The sequence below is a fragment of the Artemia sp. Qi Xiang Cuo genome, chromosome 3 (assembly GCF_049724085.1).
Source record: "Artemia sp. Qi Xiang Cuo chromosome 3, ASM4972408v1, whole genome shotgun sequence".
Lineage (NCBI taxonomy): Eukaryota > Metazoa > Arthropoda > Branchiopoda > Anostraca > Artemiidae > Artemia > Artemia sp. Qi Xiang Cuo.
The window spans coordinates 70,912,207-70,934,449 of NC_142796.1; the positions used below are offsets into that span (position 1 = coordinate 70,912,207).

At 34.7% G+C, this 22,243-nt stretch overlaps 1 protein-coding gene across 1 annotated transcript in view; it reads left to right on the forward strand.

Annotated features, from left to right (window-relative positions):
• nmo (serine/threonine-protein kinase nemo) overlaps positions 1-20,500 on the forward strand; it is a 67,025-nt gene extending 46,525 nt beyond the window's left edge. The window contains exons 8-11 of the mRNA XM_089087111.1: positions 1,072-1,260; positions 4,141-4,354; positions 15,568-15,739; positions 19,199-20,500. Coding sequence (XP_088943237.1) covers positions 1,072-1,260; positions 4,141-4,354; positions 15,568-15,716 — 552 coding nt within the window. The 3' untranslated portion in view covers positions 15,717-15,739; positions 19,199-20,500. The remainder of the gene's footprint in view (positions 1-1,071; positions 1,261-4,140; positions 4,355-15,567; positions 15,740-19,198) is intronic.
• The last annotated feature ends 1,743 nt before the right edge of the window (positions 20,501-22,243 follow it).

Sequence of the window (22,243 nt, forward strand, 5' to 3'; positions counted from 1 at the left end):
TTTTTAAAACAATAAAAAACTTTAGCGTAAAGAGCGATGCGTTGAGGAGGGGACAGTTCCTTTTATATACGGAATAATTTCTGTTCGTTTTAAGTTTTAATGTCGCTCCTTACTTTCAGTTTAAAAAACTAGTTTTTTTTATTTAATCTTAGAAAAAATCCATGAGAATTCCAAAGCAGTAAGTTCTGTTCTCGTGTCCTATACAAAAAAAAAAAAAAAAAACTCTAAATTGTTCAGAAAAATAAGGTTATCATTGTTTTTTTTGTTTTGTTTTTTTTTTAGCTTGAACTGAAATCTTAGAAGAAATCCATGAGAGTTCCAAAGCAGTATGTTCTGTTCTCGTGTCCTATACAAAAAACAAAAAAACTAAATTGTTCAGAAAAATAAGGTTATCATTGTTTTTTTTTTAGCTTGAACTGAAATCTTAGAAAAAATCCATGAGAGTTCCAAAGCAGGAAGTTCTGTTCTTGTGTCCTATACAAATAACCAAAAAACTAAATTGTTCAGAAAAATAAGGTTATCATTGTTTTTTTTTTTTTTTTTTTTTTTTAGCTTGAACTGAAATCTTAGAAGAAATCCATGAGAGTTCCAAAGCAGTAAGTTCTGTTCTCGTGTCCTATACAAAAAACAAAAAAACTAAATTGTTCAGAAAAATAAGGTTATCATTGTTTTTTTTTTAGCTTGAACTGAAATCTTAGAAAAAATCCATGAGAGTCCCAAAGCAGTAAGTTCTGTTCTTGTGTCCTATACAAATAACCAAAAAACTCTAAATTGTTCAGAAAAATAAGGTTATCATTGTTTTTTTTAGCTTGAACTTAAATCTTAGAAAAATTCCACGAGAGTTCCAAAGCAGTAAGTTCTGTTCTCGTGTCCTATACAAAAAACAAAAAAAAACTTTAAATTGTTCAGAAAAATAAGGTTATCATTGTTTTTTGTTTTTTTTTAGCTTGAACTGAAATCTTAGAAAAAATCCATGAGAGTTCCAAAGCAGCAAGTTCTGTTCTCGTGTCCTATACAAAAAAAAACTCTAAATTGTTCAGAAAAATAAGGTTATCATTGTTTTTTTTTTAGCTTGAACTGATAACAGATTTATTGGGAACTCCTAATCCTGAAGATATGTTGACAGCGTGCGATGCCGCAAGGAAGCATATGGCTCGTTCACCACATAAAATGAACTCACTAACTTCACTTTATAGCCTATCCGCCCAGGCCACACATGAAGCAGTACATCTCTTGTGCCAAATGCTTGTTTTCAATCCTGTAAGTGAGGGGTATCCTATTGAATTTTTTGGTCTTTTAATGTAAATTTGTGGTGCCATTAAGTCTTGATGATGGTCATTTTACTTTACATTTTACTTGATGGCCCCACTATCTGAGGAAAAGTAAGAAGAAAAAAACAAAGATGTACTTTTCTTATTTTTCAAGCCAATAGATTTTCCTCGTTATTCAAATCCAAGGGACCGTAAGTTTTCTATATAGGGGTTTCAGACAAAGTGGTTCTAATGGTGTACTTCTTGTGTTCATCTGACACTATTTTCAGGAGTTATGAGTTATCACATTTTTTAATATTGGACTTGATTGTCTCGTACTAGGTTGCTAGCTACCGCTGGAACCCGGAGTTTACATAAAGGATCCATATAGTTCATTATAAATGTGGATTATGTAAGTTTCATCTGTATCATGGTTTTAAAAATAGCTAAAATTCTTATACAAGGGATTGGTACAGTTATTTATTTAAAATTAAAAAAGTCTCGTGTGGAATAACATGGTTCATGGTTATGTACAATCGAAAATAGATGAAATTTTGAAGAATAGTGAACCTTAATCATTTTCATAGTGAACCTAAATCGAAGATTATTCAAGAAAAGCTGCTGAATTTTAAGATCAAGAACTTGCTCTTGTAAGGCAGGTGAAAAAAGTCATGACAGCAACAATGCTATTGAAGGGAATAAGGAATCAGAAGAAAAAAGAGGGTTCTATCCTAAACAGTTGGATGTTCACTAATTTCCCATATGTCAGAAGGTTTGAGTTTTTGTAGACTACATCTTATGGGATCTAAGGACGGACCCATAGAGTAACAACGAGCAACATGCCGTTTATTTTACTTTGATAGGAAAATAGTGTTAGATGCAAGTCAATTTCCAGCCTTCCAAAAAGCATTTAAAGTAGAAAATATTCGATATCTTAAACAGGTGACGAAAGAACTAACCAGTAAATACGGCTTTGACGTTGGAATCGACATCGTTACCACTGAGCACGTTGAACGAGAGATCTTTCTCCGCTGTACTATGGCAACTTCTAATTTATATGTACCATTATGTTTGTGATGTCTAAGACGTCATAATAGTGTATGAAAATTTTATAGTTATAGTAAACAACGTGATTCAGGAATGGTAACTATTTTTACCGTTCGCCTTAAAAATAAAAGTGTATAAGAAACACTATTTCTTAATACAGCAATTTCCCTTAAAATGAGCCATTAAACAGCTCCCTATTATGATAATTATCTACCTACGATTATGACGCTATTCATCAATCTTGAACATGAAAATGCAGTTTTTTCGTAAAAAAAAGATTTTATGTTAAAAATGTTTTTTTGTTAATTACAAAAGGTTTGTGAATGCAGCAATTTCCTTTAAAATAAGCAATTAAACAGCTTTCTATTATATTGGTGTCTCCTGGGTTAGAGTTGTTGTAGATTGATTTTGGTGAGCTTTATTTATTCTGTGCTGGTTGAAGTTTATCAGGTTGTGTTTTAGATAGATGATTTTTGCTTGAATTGATTTTGTTCGGGTTAAGTTTTTTAATTTGTTGATTTTTTTTTCAGATTTGATTCTGTGGAAAAATCCTTTGTTTTTTAAATTTTCATTTATATGTTCTAATCTAAACTTGGAAGCCTTCGCCCTTGCTGGGTAGTAAAATTCTTAGCTTCTCAAAAAAGATAAAATCAAGTCCCAGTGCCAATTGATAAGAAACGGAGAATATTCTATCTCTACATAAATGTAATATAGGCATGATATATCATTGATCAATAGCTAAATTGTTGAAACTGGAAAGTATAAATACCAATAACAGAAAGAACATGCATAAATGGAGGTCCAGAGGCTTAATTTAATTATTTTTAATTTATCTTGTAATAGAATGGATTAATTTTATGTCCTACAAAAGATTTAACATAATATAAGCATCTGAATATTTAATAAATAAATAAAGCACATACCTGCATAAATAGCAGCAACGAAAACTTAAGGCAGGAAGTTCCAATTCAAGGTGAACACATTTAGATACAAAAATGTCAAAGAGTGTATGCTTTCATTTTGTTATGGCTTTTGGTAGTTACAGCGAAATATTGGATTACTCAGAAATCCCTTGCCTTATAATAAAGTAGGCACAGTTAACTATCCACCTGTTGTATGATAGGCAAAACACCGAGTTTTTGCTCTTTAGTGAGAACTAGTGACAAGAATATTTCGCCCCCTTCCCCCAAACACAAAGTTCTTAGTTTCCTTACACCCACCCTTCCCAAACAAGAACTTTTCGTCGAATTTTCAACTCGGCTCGGCCCCAGGTCGTGGGTTCAAACAGGGTAGGTTTGCCAAAATATAAAAACTGTCACCTGTTGATGAAACCTGGTTGCATGTAGTCCATATGATGAGACATTCGCTTGCCTTTTGTTAACAGAAGAGGAAGAATAACATCATCTCTAATGATAATTGGAAACGTGCAGAAGTTTCTCTTATATCTCTGGTTTGGAGACGCTATCCATTGCATAATGTCATGGTGATTGGCAGATCATTAGTTACAGACGTTATCGATGATTATTGCTGGGAACTGTCCATAATTTTGCATAGGTGGATGTAAACTTTTGTATTATATTCCAAAAGTGTTGTATAGGCCATCTTTTCAAAAAAAAAATTAGAAGCTTAAATGAAATCTAACGTATCTGATGAAACTGTCTTTGAAATCGTACAATGACATTTTTTACCTGGTTTTATTTCAAACCTGAAAAATTCAGATCAGAACTCAACCAGGCCAAAATCAGCCTATTTTCTTATTTTATTTGTATATCGTTATTTTATTTTTAATTTATATCTACTGATTTGTTTAATTGTTATTTATTTTATTTTATATATTATTCAGAGTAGACGGATATCCGTTACCGATGCCTTATCTCACCCATATTTGGACGAAGGACGTTTGAGGTATCATTCCTGTATGTGCAAATGTTGCAAGAGCCAAGGGACGAATCCTAACATAACAGCGAGACGTTTTACTCCAGATTTTGAACCAGTAGCGCCAGTTCCATTCCAAGACTCCTGGGAACAGGATCTAACCTCTACAAGACAAGTCAGAGGTAATTTTGGGGTCAGGCTACCCCTTAGTGACTTCCTTTCTTTTTTTTATATACATTTATATGTATCATCGGAGAAGTTGAACCTTGCTCATTTTCGAAATATGTACCGGCTTTGAGCTAACCTAACAGATTTTCTTGTCTTAGCATCCATTTTCCACTAATTACGGAGAAATGTTGCCCGCTTTTCTTAGGTTTATCTTAAAAAAAAAAGTTTGTTTTGCTCAACAAAACTGGAAGTGCTTATAGATTCTAGGAACATTGTAAAAAATATTTTTAACGCGGCAGGGCATTATTTTGTGATTATTTTTACCATTAAGCGAAAGATGTTGCTGCTTTGTCAAGCCTTTAGTTTGAGTTGCAATCAAATTAGCATTTCCATTCGTATAAATAACTTGCTTCCAATTACTTTCCAATTTTGCTCGTTCTTTGAGATAGTATGTATTGAATGGCAGCATGCAGATGTACTTCTAAAATGTTTAAAAGTGATGGTCAGCTGCATAGCCCCGGTTAATCATAACATGTTTAAAAGTGTCATAGTTGTACATAGTCATAGATGTCACATCTATCTCATAGTCATAGATGTACTTCTAAAATGTTTAAAAGTGATGGTCAGCTGCATAGCCCCGGTTGAATCGTAGCATGCAGATGTACTTCTAAAATGTTTAAAAGTGATGGTCAGCTGGATAGCCCCGGTTAATCATAACATGTTTAAAAGTGTCATAGTTGTACATAGTCATAGATGTCACATCTATGTCATAGTCATAGATGTACTTCTATAATGTTTAAAAGTGATGGTCAGCTGCATAGCCCCGGTTGAATCGTAGCATGCAGATGTACTTCTAAAATGTTTAAAAGTGATGGTCAGCTGGATAGCCCCGGTTAATCATAACATGTTTAAAAGTGTCATAGTTGTACATAGTCATAGATGTCACATCTATGTCATAGTCATAGATGTACTTCTAAAATGTTTAAAAGTGATGGTCAGCTGCATAGCCCCGGTTGAATCGTAGCATGCAGATGTACTTCTAAAATGTTTAAAAGTGCTGGTCAGCTGCATAGCCCCGGCTAGTCATAAAATGTTTAAAAGTGTCAAAGTTGTACATAGTCATAGATGTCACATCTATGTCATAGTCATAGATGTACTTCTAAAATGTTTAAAAGTGATGGTCAGCTGCATAGCCCCGGTTGAATCGTAGCATGCAGATGTACTTCTAAAATGTTTAAAAGTGATGGTCAGCAGCATAGCCCCGGTTAGTCATAAAATGTTTAAAAGTGTCACAGTTGTACATAGTCATAGATGTCACATCTATGTCATAGTCATAGATGTACTTCTAAAATGTTTAAAAGTAATGGTCAGCTGCATAGCCCCGGTTGAATCGTAGCATGCAGATGTACTTCTAAAATGTTTAAAAGTGATGGTCAGCTGGATAGCCCCGGTTAATCATAACATGTTTAAAAGTGTCATAGTTGTACATAGTCATAGATGTCACATCTATGTCATAGTCATAGATGTACTTCTAAAATGTTTAAAAGTGATGGTCAGCTGCATAGCCCCGGTTGAATCGTAGCATGCAGATGTACTTCTAAAATGTTTAAAAGTGATGGTCAGCAGCATAGCCCCGGTTAGTCATAAAATGTTTAAAAGTGTCATAGTTGGACATAGTCATAGATGTCACATCTATGTTATAGTCATAGATGTACTTCTAGAATGTTTAAAAGTGATGGTCAGCTGCATAGCCCCGGTTGAATCGTAGCATGCAGATGTACTTCTAAAATGTTTAAAAGTGATGGTCAGCTGGATAGCCCCGGTTAGTCATAACATGTTTAAAAGTGTCATAGTTGTACATAGTCATAGATGTCACATCTATGTCATAGTCATAGATGTACTTCTAAAATGTTTAAAAGTGATGGTCAGCTGCATAGCCCCGGTTGAATCGTAGCATGCAGATGTACTTCTAAAATGTTTAAAAGTGCTGGTCAGCTGCATAGCCCCGGCTAGTCATAAAATGTTTAAAAGTGTCATAGTTGTACATAGTCATAGATGTCACATCTATGTCATAGTCATAGATGTACTTCTAAAATCATAGGCAGCGCGCTAGCGCTGCCTAAATAAAGAACGATGTGGGCACAATGTGTTGTTGTTTTTTTTTTTTTTTTTTTTTTTTTTTTTTTTTTTTTATTACCCGGGCACTTCGTTTCGAAGGAGACGTCGTAGAAAGTTCATAAAGGGTTCATTTTATTTAAAATTGTAGTGGCCAGTGCTCTTTTTAATAGTCAAAATTGATTGGAGGACTGCATGTCCACCCCACGCACGTCATTCTTCCAAACACCTCCAAAACACATTTTGTGATAGTCATTTTGTTCAGCGTAGTTGATTTCCAGTTAGAAAATATCTTTCTAAGGAGGACACTCCCCCACGGGGCAAGGGTTTTAAGTTATGCCCTGAGGGCATATAAGGATTTTATAGAAGGCGTTGTTGTAGAAACTTCAAGAAAGGCTCATTCGATTGGAAATTCAAAGGGCTAGTGCCCTTTTTAGTAGTCCAAATTGATTGGAGGGAACCTAGCCCCCCCCCCCCCCACGCCCCTCATTCCCCTAATTACCTCTAATCAAGATTTTTAGAGATCCATTTTGTTGAGCGCAGTTGTATTCCACATAAAAAATTCCTTTTTGTGGTGGACACTCCCCCACAACTTCCGAGGCTAGGGTTTTAAGTTATGCCCTGAGGGCATATAACGTTTTTATAGAAAGCGTTGTCGTAGAAACTTCAAAAAGAACTCATTCGATTGGAAATTCAAAGGGCTAGTGGCTTTTTAATGGTCAAAAGTGATTGGAGGGCAACTAGCCAACCCCCCCCCCCCACCGTGCCCATCATTCCCCCAAACACATCCAATCAAAATTTTGAGATAGCCATTTTGTCCAGTGTAGTTGATTTCTTGATAGAAAATATGTTTTTGAGGAGGACACTTCCCTACAACCCTTGGGGCAAGGGTTTTAAGTTATGCCCTGGGGGTATATAAGGTTTTTATAGAAAGCGTTGTCGTAGAAACTTCAAGAAAGGTTCATTCGATTTGAAATTGAAAGGGCTAGTACCCTTTTCTAATAGTCGAAAGCGATTGGAGGGCAACTAGCCCCCCCCCCACGCCCATCATTCCCCCAAACACAACCAAACCAAATTTTGAGATAGCCATTTTGTTCAGCGTAGTTGATTTCCAGCTAGAAAATATCTTTTTGAGGAGTACACTCCCCCACAACCCTCGGGGCAAGGGTTTTAAGTTATGCCCTGGGGGCATATAAGGTTTTTATAGAATGTATTGTCGTACAGACTTCAAAGGTGCTCATTCAATTGGAAATTGAAAGGGCTAGTGCCTTTTTTAATAGTTGAAAGTGATTGGATAGCGACTAACGCCCCTCTCACGCCCACCATTTCCCCAAACACATCCAATCAAAATTTTAGAGATATCCATTTTGTTCAACGTAGTTGAAAGTTTTGGAAATTAGGTCTTTTAGGATGATAAACCCCTCAGAGCCCTCAGTGCAAGGGTTGTAAGTTATGCCCTGTGCGCATATAAGGTTTATATAGAAAGTTGTTGTATATGATTTATAGAATAGATTTTAGTCTTCCTCAAATCCAATTTTTATATGTTTAAAAACTAAACGTTGACCTAAAGATTAAAATAAAATGCAATATGATAATGCTAATACCCAACACGTCATCACAGCAGTATTCTAAGAACGACTGAGGGTATTATGTTCAAACGTTCGGGGCTACTTCTGCTCTTAAAATTTTACCAAATCCAAATAGCGTAAGCATGGGCGTAGGCAGCATATTGTCTAGGGGGGGCAGTCGATAGTGTGATGGAGGGCCTTTTAATATACATATACTGATATTTAGTAATCAAAATGTTAATATTACTTGATTTATTAAAGTTATAAAAGTAAAAACATTTATATTTTTTTCACTAAAATACAAATTTTTTTCCGGCCTTGGGAAGGCATAAGGGTTTTGCGCCCAACTTATGTTAATTTCTGCTCGTTTTGAGTTTGACTCGGTTAATTATTGTAATTTCTGTTAGTTTTGGGTTTCATTTATTTATGTGGTAGTTTCACGCTTGGTAGATTATTTGATTTTAGTTTTGCTCATTTTTTGTTTAATGGAGTTCTTTACTTTTCTTTGAAAAACTTATTTTGTGGAAAAAGTTCTTTTAATTAATGTTTAAAAGTGTCATAGTTGTACATAGTCATAGATGTCACATCTATGTCATAGTCATAGATGTACTTCTAAAATGTTTAAAAGTGATGGTCAGCGGCATAGCCCCGGTTGAATCATAGCATTCAGATGTACTTCTAAAATGTTTAAAAGTGATGGTCAGCTGCATAGCCCCGATTAGCTGCACAGGGCTTTCTGACCTTGCTTGTTTAACTTGAGTGTGTTAGGTGCAACAAAGCACTCTCTCCATGCCCTTTTAGGTGTTCCCACCTGATTTGCTCAGAATAAGTATAAGGTTATAGGCGGAAGTGGAGCTGAGACTTTCTGTGGAGAGAGGGGGTCAACGGCCAGCTGAAGGGGTCCGATACGTTAATTGGTCTTCTGTTATGGCTTTTGAATGGCTTTTTAGAAGAGTAAGGAGTTTTCTTTTAAGACTTTCAAGTAAGCTGCACGCAATAAATACAGAAATATAGTACCTGAAATTTGATTTGTTTATGCTTGCTGCTATGTTAAAAGCAAAGCTCGCACACCATGGTTCTAATTAAGTTATGTAATAGGGGATCAGTAATGGATACTTATATTTCCAAATTTATAATGACAGCTTCAATTCAGTTTGCAGTAGATTGGAAAATTTTGAGCACTCTTGACTTTTTGCCTTTTTCTTTTTTTCACTATTGGAAATTCAAAAAAAAAATTAGATTTTAATTCTTCTCAATCACAATTTAAACTATTTTCACATTGACTACACGATCTATCTCTCGATCAATCTAGCGTGTCCTGATTGAAGTTTTAAGAGCATTCTCCGTTATTTACATTTTGTTTTATTTGTCTTAGTTGTTTATTATTATTGGTCTTATTATTCCTCCTTTACGATACTGTCTTGTCCTTCTTTTAATAACTGATTTTTCTGTTTGTTCTGGCCTATCTTGTTTGATTTTGTTGTTTAGGAGCGCTATTCACAAAGTAGATTATGTTTTGGGATTAACAGTAAACAAGGTTTAAGAAAAAAAAATGTTGCATATACAATAGAAAGCCATACTTAAGTACTACTTTCAACTCCGAAAATCGACTTTTTGAACAAATTAAATAAAAAAAAACTAGTTTTTTTAACTGAAAGTAAGGAACGACGTTAAAACTTAAAACGAACAGAAATTATTCCGTATATGAAAGGGGCTGCCCCATCCTCAACGCCTCGCTCTTTACGCTTTTTATTGTTTAAAGAAAATAGAGTTGTGAGAAATTCAAACTTTAGCGTAAAGAGCGAGGCGCTGAGGAGGGAGCAGCCCCTTCACATACGGAATAGTTTCTGTTCGTTTTAAGTTTTAACGTCGTTCCTTGCTTTCAGTTTAAAAAACTTTTTTTTATTTGATTTTTGAACGTTTTTGAATTAATGCAGATTTTGATTTTGGATCACCGTACATGAGTAATTAAAACAAAATTTGCATATTAATTTTACTTTTATTGGGCTAAATGGCTTTCTCGAAAGTTGTTTAATCTTATTTACAAACGTTTTTATTATTAATAAATATACGTAACTTACGAATTAACTTACGTAACGAATTTCTATAATTATATATTTTTAATACGTATATTAGGGGATTCGCCTCCTAGCCAATACCTCGCTCTTGAAGCTAAAGTTCGAATTTTTTTCCAATTCTTTAAGAATGACCCTTTAATCACAAAGGCCTTTAATTAGAATAAATAGCTATTATTAAAGTACTAAAAAATCTTTGGCTTAATGAGCGAGGTATTGACTAGGGGGTGAACCCAATCATGCACGTAATATTTTCTGTTCGTTTTAAGTTCGATGTTTCTCCTTACTTTCAGTTGAAAAACTTGTTTTTTATATTTGATTTCTGATCTTTTTTTTAAATAATGCTGGGAAATCTAGTGCCCCCTTCATAGCAATGTCCCTTCCCCCATGACAACTTCCTTCATGGAAAGATCCTCCCATATAACCCCCACCCCCCCCCACTACCAGAAAAAATCCTCCCTGAAAACCTCTGTATACTTCCCAATAACCAATACTATATGTTAACATTGGGTAAAGTTCATAACTTTCAGCCCTCCCCCCTACGACTTCGGGGGACTAAGTCATCCTAAAAGACATAGTTAACATATTTTTGACCATACTGAACAAAATGGCAATCTCAAAATTTTGATCGGGTGACTTTGGGAAAAATGAGCGTGGGAGGGGGCCTAATTGCCCTACATTTTTTTTTGGTCACTTAAAAAGGGCACTAGAACTTTTAATTTCCGTTTCAATGAGCCCTCCCACGATATTCTAGGACGACTGGGTCGATACGATCACCCCTGGGAAAAAAAACAAATAAACACGCATCCGTGATCTTTCTTCTGGCAAAACATAGAAAATTCCACATTTTTGTAGATAGGAGCTTGAAACCTCTACAGTAGGGTTCTCTGATACACTGAATATGATGGTGTGATTTTCATTAAGGTTCTATAACTTTTAGGGGGTCTATCCCTCTTTTCGAAAATCAGCCCAATTTTCTCAGGCGCGTAACTGTTGATGGGTAGGATTAAATTGGATGAAACTTATATATTTGAAATCAGCATTAAAATCTGATTCTTTGTATGTATCTATTGGTATTAAAATTCCGTTTTCTAGAGTTTCGGTTACCATTGAGCCGGGTTGCTCCTTACTTACAGTTAGTTACCCCAAACTGTTTGATTCGGCAGTAACTATGCTCGGTCTTCCAATTCGCTCTTCATCATGAACATTTGTTCGGTCATTTTTAAATGGAATGCACCATTGATGCAGTCCTCATCATCACTCACATCACTAAGCTTCGATAGATTTGTATTGGTTTATAGTTTTTGCAGACAAAAACCTTATTGGTGCGCGCACCTCACAGTTTGCAGAATGTTCAGTTAAATCAGAAACTTCACACTGTCATTGTATCTCGACGGGATTCAACACGAGCATGCCACTAGCACGGCTAGATGCGGACTGAGTGGCATAACACCTAGATACGAAGATGGCCGCACTAGAGCTGCTCCTGGTGGTTGTAGAGGAAAATGTAATCTACTTTGTAGATAGACCTCAGTATATTGGATTGAAACTGTCACTGTAGATACTGTGTCTCTTTATGCCTAGTGTGGCAGATTTTTCTTCGCCTTTGTTGGTTTTCTTTTTCCTTTCCTTAAATCCCTTGATTTGCTTGGTTCCACTGGATGACAGGTAGCTTTCTTCTTGTTTAAGGTATGATATGCAACTATGGGGTAAGCACTCTCTCCTTGTGTTCAGGATTTCATTAATTAACGCCTGAACAATACTTTTTGAATCAGCAAATACTGCTGTTTATTTGGACGTAAGAAGATGAGTCTTATCATCATTCGTATTCTTATTGTCATATATAGAATTCTTATTAGTGTTCTGAATTATCATATTTATTTATTATTATAAAAAAGGTCTGGAAGAATAGGAAGATAAATCTGCGAACCAAGATTAGAATATGGAAGCTACAGTGGTAATAGAGGTCCAAGTATGGTTCTGAATCGTGGGCGCTCTGAAAAACATAGGAGAATTTGCTAGATGTTTTCCAGATAAATTCGCTACGGATTGTTTTGGATACCCGACTGACTGACCGTAGCAACCTTATCTCAAAGAGTAACCTGCACGAAAAATGTCGTTCAACTGTGCTTTTTAGTGCTATAATGAGAGTAAGATTGAGATACTCTGGCTAGGACACGCTCTGCTGATGAAGGGTGACAGATTGCTTAAGACCGTCAATGTCATTCAACCGTCTAGGGCTAAACGAGAAGCAGTTCGTCCCCAAATGGAGCTGGAAGATGTCGTAAAGAAACATCTAAGAGAAATGGGAACTTCCTGGAGGGTGTGAAGAGGTAGGCTATAAATAGATTGGAATGGAGGAGGAGCATGTGTAGCTCCGTTAGCCTCAGGCAGCTTGTTGCTGCAGTGAGTTATTATTATTATTAGTAGTAGTAGTTTTATTATTACAATGGCTTCCGTCTAGACTCTAGAAAGTAGTGTTAAATGGGTTTAACTCAATTTTTTATGTGCATTTTGATATCGATAACCAAAGGTTGTTCCCATTTAGCCATATACTAAACGAACTGAAACTAAAAAGTGACCCCCATTCCAATTCTAGCAGAAACTTTAAATAAAGGAATTTCGATAAAAGTATATAAATAAAAAATGTTTTTTTTATTACTATCCCAAGTATGCAGGGTTTGTTAAATTTAAAGTTACCTACTAGTTGCAATTATCATAAAAATACTTTATAATTATACGAAAAGGGAGACAATCGGAAAATTTTATTATTAGATGCAACGTCCAAAAACCTTTTACTGGTTGTTTCATGATTGTGTCTGCAAAACACTAAATTTGGCATTTTTCTTTAAAAAGATTTTTAATGGCTGCGTGTTCACTTGTTTCTTTGTTTATTCTGTTTTCTCTCACAGTTGATTGTGTTGAACAAGTGGTCATAGAATATCGTGAGAGGGCTCATTTGAACAAAAATTCTGAGTTCTAGTGCCCTTTTCATGTCACAAGTAAGATCTTGTCACACTAAAATATCGAACTTCACGTTTTTGTACTGCAGAACAAAACATATCAGCTCGATCAGTTGTGTAAAATAATTTCACTAATCCCGAATAATTCAAGTGAAGATTATGAGCTTGGTTTGGAGCTCTCGCATCGCTGAATACAGAGCCGTCCTGTTTCAGTGTCTATACTACCACACTGTGGCAGGTGGCAGTATGATATTCAACCTCAAATGTATGTACTATCCATGCAAACTGAACAGTTGTCACACAAAACTAGTGTGCAATGTCAATACCGTTGGACAGTATCCCATAATCTTACGTAAGCATGAAAAAAAAACAGAAACAGAAACAGGTCCGTCATAAACAGGTGACATGTTTCTACTTTCTGTTCTGTTTATTGGACAACTAGCTGTTTTTTTTTGTTTTTTTTTTAACTGCAGTTCTAACAGCCGTTTTTTTTTCCGTTTATCTTCTTCTTTTTAACATGTTGCACCCTGTCATCTATACTGGGTGAGTTATACGCGGTAGTTCCCAAGCTTGCATAAAGAAGCCACCTTGAAACCATCCCGAATCCACTAATCCATCTTATGTTTAATCAGCTAGATACACATACAATACGACCCTGACTGCACAGGCGATTCTAAAACCTATTAGCGGACCTGGGCATAGCACGATTTCGATCTTGCCACCTCAAGATGTTGAACAACAGAGTCTGAAAAAAAGGAACAAAATTTTTCTTTCAAATACAAAAGTATAACAGCTTTGAATAAAATGGAAAACAAACTGAAGTTCAAGCTTTGAACTTGTCACTTGTCACGAGTGTTCCATCAGTTGTTGTTGCACATTGGATTGCTTGAACTATCCATGCTAAAATACGAATGTCTATGGTTTTTGGGGTGGGTACTGTATACCTCCGGTTAGTTGGGGGTTTTCGACCATGGCGATTTCAATGGTGTACTTTTTCATTTCGATCCAATGCCATTTTCGAGAGGTTTCGGGCTTTTTTTTCGAAAATTTTGGAAATTTGTTTTTGTGCTAAGATTAACATTGAAGTTTAATGGAGGTAGTAATTAACATTGCTGAATCAGCATCAAATAATTTTTTGCATCACTGCTGCAAGCTTCTGGCTCTGTTTTGGACCAGCTTTAAAGATAATATTGAGCTACATGCTCTCAATCTCCGGAGGATGTCTTGTAGTTAGACTAGAGCTTCTTCTTAGCTGAAAAAGCATTAGCTACAATAGGTAAATAAAATAAAGTATAAACTCTGTCTCTAGTGCTGCCTCCAGAGTCAGGTGTTGCTTCAGCCCACTCATCACATGCACTTTCTTCATTCAACTTGTCAGGGTCATCCATATCAGACGTGGTGTTAACAATATCCTCATATATGACATCGGGTAGATCATCTTTGTCTGTATTTATCTCTTGCTCTCTACTTGAACCTTCTTCCAGTTCATCATCATTGTCATCAGATTCACATTCAACAACTTGCTGTGCATCAATTTCTCCCCAGAACTTGAGATCATTGGTTAAACAAAGGTGAAGGAGGTGACCAAAGCATGAAGACCTTTCAATCCCCTCAAGGTAGCAAGCATTAACAGTAGCTTAAACACAAGAACTTGTTTAAACGAAAAAAAAACAACAGAAAACAGGTAAAAAAAACAGAAACGGAAAAAAAAGGTTAACAAAAAAAAAAACAGAAACATGTCCGACAAAAACCGATGTCCTGTTTTTGTTTTCTAATCTGGTTTTTGAAAAACAGAAACAGTGCCGATGCTTAGTTGTACGCCAAGAATATGTATAGTATGAATTTAAAGATCGCATTCAGATGCTTACTTGCATAAAAGTGGAAGGGGTGGGATTCCCACGAGTAATTTTTGTCCAGTCGACCCCTCCTTCTTCTTTGAGAATGGATTTTATGTCACGACCTGAAAAATCGTTTTTGGCGCGTCCAATTCCCTCTAAAAAGAAAAACAAAAAAGTTTTCATCTGTTAAACTATGATTTTCATTTTTGAAGCATGGCTGTAAAAAATCTTCTTTTGTTTTTTTTTTCTTTTTTGCGAATGTTATTGACTTTGAAAGGAAGTAAGAACGAAAATCATCCCCTTGTCGTCTTTTTTGTTGTATTCCTGAAACTTATAACCCATAATTAGGTCTTACTGTCCACAAATCTGCCATCCGAGGAATCTTGCATCTAGACAAGTGCTTCCTACCGTTGACTATGATAGCCAAGCGGGTATGGGCTTTTGTTGGTCTTTGCTACATTTGTATATAATTTTTGCCAGGTTGATATAAATTTATAAGTTTTAAAGTTATTGACTTAAGCCACATGGTAACACTAAAATGTGGTTTGTTACAAAGAATGTGCATATATATATATATATATATATATATATATATATATATATATATATATATATATATATATATATATATATATATATATATATATATAATTTTGTTTTTCTTGTAGAGAAATTACATCAATTTATTCTGGAACAGCTATCAAACAGTGAAGTGCCACTCGTGATTAATCCACAATCAGCAGCATACAAAAGCTTTGCTAGCTCAACTGTGGCCCATTCATCAGAATTGCCACCTTCACCACATAACTGGGAGTAAGATTGCACCTTAAAATGCTCGTCGTAAGTATTTTATGTAAAAATCATTTTTGTGTTTTTCTCGTTGATAGTTTATTTTTTATTTATAAATATATATTTTTTTAATATATTATTTTAATGTTCATTTTTGCAAAACCTGGAACACCTAGATTTTGCAAGAGAGTAACTTAAAAAGTTATGATATAAAAACTGTGGTTGAATATTTTGATTTCATGTTCCAATTCTGCCTAAAATTTAGGTTGCAATCCAATATTATTTTTCAAAGAAACAAAACAAAAACATAAACAATATTCCTACAATTATCATATAATAACAGGTTGTAGATGAAAAACCTACAGAAAGTAAATTGTTTTTTTAATGTTTTTTTAATAGAAGCCTGCAAAGCTATACTAAAGCCCTAGCCTCCATTGACTCGCTTGGACCTTCGGTCCTCAAAATTGGCCCTCGCCTTGCTCTGTCCAGTGGGGCCTCCGGTCTAAGGCTCGGACCTTTGGTCCTCGCAGTTGAAGGAGAAACATCTCTGGACATCGTTATCCCACAGTAGCTAGCTCAAAATCAGATGCTCGTAAGCATCTCATCGTCATTCTTCTTTAAGATCTGTGGAAGGGCAGTCCTATCTTTAAAACCAACAGAAATTATGTTTTTGCAGGGGTAGTATTGCTGTGTCTGTTCTCTTCTCTTTCTTTTCGATTTTTCTTGCTTTTTTTCCCCGTGGGCTCATCACATAGAACAGATGATGGCAGACAGATAAATAAGGGGTCCTATTTGTCTAATGTTGATTGTCACATTCTCTTTGTAAATCAGCAACGAGATGCAACGTCTATTTGCTTGGATTGGTCATTCACTCAGATTCTCACTCGAAAGCATTAAGGCCTTAATTGGTCCAAATTTTTGTTTTGTGGCACAAAACGGTAGAAATCGCACCTTTTTTTAATGTAATCCTTTGTTAGGTTGTAAATTTAGTAGAAATTTAGTTTGAATGAGGCCTCTTTGATTTTCTATAACCACTTTTTTGATATGACCCCCCCCCCCTAACGCAAAAAAATACGTCTTTAACAATGCTTCTCCTGAAAACATGAAGTTTTGTTTTTTATTAGTAGGGGCTTAAAACCCCTGTTATAAGATTCCCAGACGCGCTGAATTTGATCGCATAATTTACATCAAGAAAATATCCCTTTTTAAATTGATTTTTTTTTTTTTTCCTTTCAAGAGATATTTTGCTCATTAAATTATGAGATATTTTTAAAGAAAATTTGAAAGTCACCGAGAGAGGAGGTGGGAAAAAAAAAAGAAAAAAAAAGAGATATTTTGCTCATTAAATTATGAGATATTTTTAAAGAAAATTTGAAAGTCACCGAGAGAGGAGGTGGAAAAAAAAAGAAAAAAAAGAGATATTTTGCTCATTAAATTATGATATATTTTTAAAGAAAATTTGAAAGTCACCGAGAGAGGAGGAGGTGGAAAAAAAAAAGAAAAAAAAAGAGATATTTTGCTCATTAAATTATGAGATATTTTTAAAGAAAATTTGAAAGTCACCGAGAGAGGAGGTGGAAAAAAAAGAAAAAAAAAGAGATATTTTGCTAATTAAATTATGATATATTTTTAAACAAAATTTGAAATTCACCGAGAGAGGAGGAGGTGGAAAAAAAAAAGAAAAAAAAAGAGATATTTTGCTCATTAAATTATGAGATATTTTTAAAGAAAATTTGAAAGTCACCGAGAGAGGAGGAGGTGGAAAAAAAAAAAAAAAAAAGAGATATTTTGCTCATTAAATTATGAGATATTTTTAAAGAAAATTTGAAAGTCACCGAGAGAGGAGGAGGTGGAAAAAAAGAGAAAAAAAGAGATATTTTGCTCATTAAATTATAAGACATCTAAATTTTTGTATGTTCATTACTTGAATATGTGAATTTGAAATTATTGAGTCTTAAATATTTGGATTCAGCATAAAGTTTCTTCGAAAAACATGGCGATCCCAAAATCTCTCTCTCCGCTTGCAACTTCGGCGTTTTAATTGTAGCATGCTTTCTGTTCTCCTTAATACTCCGGAGATATGGCACCTAAACCAAGAGTAAGAAAGACGAATCCAAGCGTTCAGAATACTGGAAGTTGTAGTGATGACAATGGTCAAATATGGTTCTGAAGCATGGGTACTCCGAAAAGCGGATGAACATTTGCTAGATGTTTTCCAGAGACATTGCCTACAGATTGTCCTGGGTACCCGGCTGACGGACCGTATATCAAACAGTAGGCTGTGCGAAAAGTGTGGGTCAATCCTGTTTTCTAGGGCTATAATGAGAGAAAGGTTGAGATGGCTGGGGCACATTCTGCGGATGACAAATAATAGATTACCAAAGATTGTCCTTTTCGACTAACTGTCTAAAGCTAAACGGAAAGCTGGTCATCCGTGGTTTGGGGATAGAGGAGTTTGCTTAGCTGTGTTTGGCCTCAGGCAGCTTGGTGCTGCGGTGAGTTGTTAGTAGTAGTAGTAGAAGATTATCCATTGGACCCAGAAAGTCACAAGCCAGTGAATATGAGACGCCACTAGACAACCATAAAAATATCCCCGGCATCAAATGCGTTGATGTAGATACTTGGGACATGTCCTACGAATGAATGACCAGCGATTTCCGAGTGCTGTGCTTCAATGACAACCTACGGGCATTCGTCGCAGAGGTATGCCCAGGAATACACTAGGGCACAACTACCAGACTGATCTACGCAGCTCTAACGCTTTTATCCAACCCGACTGGGAGGATGTGGTAGCTGCAGCAAACCAATGGTTGGAGGCTCTTCCTTAATGCCCTGGTGGCAAAGGTGGAACTAAGCTCGATTTGAAAAGACAATCACTGCTCTTTACTTCCCAATCACTATTATGAATAGTTTTATATATGTTTGAACTATCTGGTCTGAGGAAAAAGGTGTTTTTTTTTTTTTACGGATTTGGTATTCTTCCTAAAAAAAAAATCAATATTTTTCCATGTCTGATTTTTTGTTTTTCAAGCATTTTAGAAATATGGAACCTTTAAACAAGTTCAATAATAAAGTTTATTAAATTCATTCGAAGCTTGGTTTGAGTAATTATAGGTTTATTATTTTTTGCGACTTTGCTATTTATGTACGTGTATTTATAATTGATATTGATTTAGTTATAATTGTCGTCAATATAATTATATGCCTTATTCTTTGCCTTGCTGCTGTCTTCTGCCATTCAATTATCCCTTTAATCACGTTTTCTCATTCTACAGTATTGCTATATAGCAGTCCTGCAGGAATTGATGCGGAAAAGGATCAAATTTGAAAAAAAAAACGCAAAAGCGTGTGAATTTTATGAAAATATAGGAAATAACAAGAAAATACTTAAAACCTTGAAGTGTCAGGGTAATGACACTAAGCCCCATATGTCAAGTCTGAACAGACTGTAAAACTATTTTTTTTATTTTATTTTATTGCTTTTAATTTTGAGATTTGTTTATTTTTTAGATTTTACGTCCTGCCAATGAGGAGCGTCCATGGTTTAAATTAGAACTGAATTTACAGCAGATATTTATCTCAGTGATGGTTGTTGTTCATTGTGTTGTGTTCCTTGGTCAGGATTTTTTTTTTTAGTTTTTAGCAAATATTAGTTGCACTAATATTGGGAAGGAAAGTGGAACTTAGTAGTAGACTTATGCTATTGTATATACCTGTTTGTTTGTTTTTTGTCGGATTTGTTGTCAGGGTCAATTTAGTAGTCTGAATAGAAAATAGTTTCTTTTTTGTGTTTCGTTGCAGAACGTTAAAATTCCCTTATCAGTGTTTTTTTATCAGAACAACAAGCTAACGCTGGTTCACACAAGTGCAAAACGTTCGTCGTCCAACTTAATTACTTTGTTTTAAGATCGCATATACGTTCCAATTCCTGCCGCATACGTCAGTGTTGCATTTCATCTAAGTACTCCCCTCTTATTTCCTTCTTCTTCTTCGTTGTTTTCTTCTTTTTTTTGAATTGAAGGCATTTTGGGTGTTTACCGCAATAAGGGATGCATAAGTAGTGAAAGCCGTTTTCGGACTCATAAATAATTTCTGAGACCACATTTCATTCCCATGAAAAATTTATTAAAAACAAGTAAAAATTTTCAATAAGATAGTGAAAACCTTAAACTTCTTAATACAAAACTAATATTTAAATAAACGGAAATTAATGAATATTCAAACTTTTATTATTATTTTTATATTAAAATGTTGTATTTTTCACAGTCTTATAAAAATTTTTTATCAAAATGTTTCCAACTCATAGCTGAGGTTTTTCCTCAATGATCCCTTGAAAATTCCAACTGGACTATTTTCTGTGGGGCAACTTGTAACCCATTAACGCGGACTGCAGTATACTTTGCGTTTATTGCACGGCAATTATTCATGAATAAAAGCATATTAATAATTTAGAATAATGATTTACGCTATTTTATTAATACGTACACTTCCCCTCCACTATAGTTTATTCAAAGTTTTACTCTTTATCCCTCTCGCTAAGTTCAAATTTCCTATTAGAACTTAGGAAACTCTAATTTCCGAAATTAGAAAGTGGTTTTAATTTCCTATAAAGCCTTATTTATGATCTCTTCCCGCCCAGTTCGAGGAGAAAATTTCCCCAAAAATTTTGTTATTTTCGCTATATATTTCGCTATTATATTCAAAAGCTTTGCTATTCGCCCAAAATAACTTCCGTTTTTGAAGTGTGGATGATATAAATACGGCAGCAGATAGAAACTTACTCTAATAAGAACTAAAATGCTTTGAGTGAGCATAAACAAACGTTTTTTTTTTTTTTTTTTTTTTTTTTTTTTTTTTTTTTTGCAAAAAAACCATGCAGGTTAATCTGGGAATCAGACAAGACCAGGGCTGTGGAGTCGGAATTTTAGTCATTTTTTGCTGAATGGAGTCGGAGTCAGTATATTGAAATGTCTGGATATGGAGTTGGTTATAAATTATAATTATATAGCATAATTTGCGCTTTACTGAAAAAATACGTTTTAAATTTTTCACTTTTTTACTTCCATAAATAAAAAATTGACATAACTTTAAGGAATAAATATCAGTATGTGTCATCCATCTCTCATCTATGATTATAAACAACGTGCGAATTTAACGCCATTATTGAAAATACACCAAACTCCTAGGCAAGGGGAAAACATAACCCTACAACGGGGCTTAAAACCACATATGAGTTGGGCACCCCACTGTTTGCCGAATCCACAAGGAATTTCGTTTAGACAGAAATAATGTATAATTGGCAACAGTTACCATGATGAATTGTGCCTCAGCTAATGGATTACCGTGGCTTTTTGTTGCAAAAACAGTCATTTTGTCGTCAGGTATTGTTTTCACTGCAAATGTTGTGCCATAACCAGTCACCAGCTGTGTCAGTGTTTTAATTGAACTATTGAAAAGAATGTTTTAAAATAATAAAGCAAATTTCACTGGCTAATCAGAACCTTTTTCACTCAATCTTATGCTTTTGTTTTTGGCGTTTCTGTTTTAATAGATAAAAAAGTCCGAATTAACGGAAACAGTTCCGTGTTTTTGTTGTATCCGTTTTTCCCGCGCAATCTTGTGTCATAAAAAAATATATAGCGGTGTTAATCCAGATTAGTTATGACGAGTAAAGAGAAAACGCTTTATGCGGAGAAATAAGGTTTGTGTGAATCATGTGTTAGACAGTAGAAGCAAAACGGCTACTAATTGTATATATTGAATTCAAGGGAATAAAACGTGATTTTGAGAGGATTTGATGCAAAATTTTAGCTGTATATTTTTTTTCCTTTTCTTTTGTGAGAAAAAAAGGTACATATTTATCTTAATTTAAGCGTGATTAGTACAAAGAGAATTGTATATATATAAATAGAAACTGTTTTAATAATTTAAAAGTATTGTTTATAATCATAACTATCATTATTCATTTGAGGCTACTTTTGATTGGAAAAGAAACGACACTATGCTTGGATTATTCCGATAAAGCTTTACTTTTATGCGTTATATCTTTGAAGGGGATTTGTGCCTATATTCGAGGAAAAATCAGTATAAAAACTACGTTGAAGGTTGCCTGCTAGCTTTTGGTACTTTGACCTTTTTTTAAGAGCTGAATAGACGCTTTTTTTGTTTGAGAATTTAGAGTGGAAACATATGCAAAATATTTTTAAGTCAGCGTTTTTTATGGGATAATTTTCTAAGATTTCTAAGAGAATATAAATATTCTAAGATTATTTTAAATGTGTCTAGTAAGGACCCTCAAAAAATGTATGCGAATTCGAATCTCCTCGGTGAGTTTTTTCCTGACTCACTGGAAAATATTTACTTTTGTTCTGTATAATTTTTGGATTTAAAGAGTTTACCACAAAAGTGGTTCAGCCCTTTGAATATTGTTTCTATTGATCCGTTACAATGCTTCCTCTGATTTCTAAGTTATAACATACTGAATTTGACAAGTGTTTGTTTTGCCTAAAGGTTTCTTTCTCTTTTTAAACCGCTTGAAGATAAAACAAATTCTAT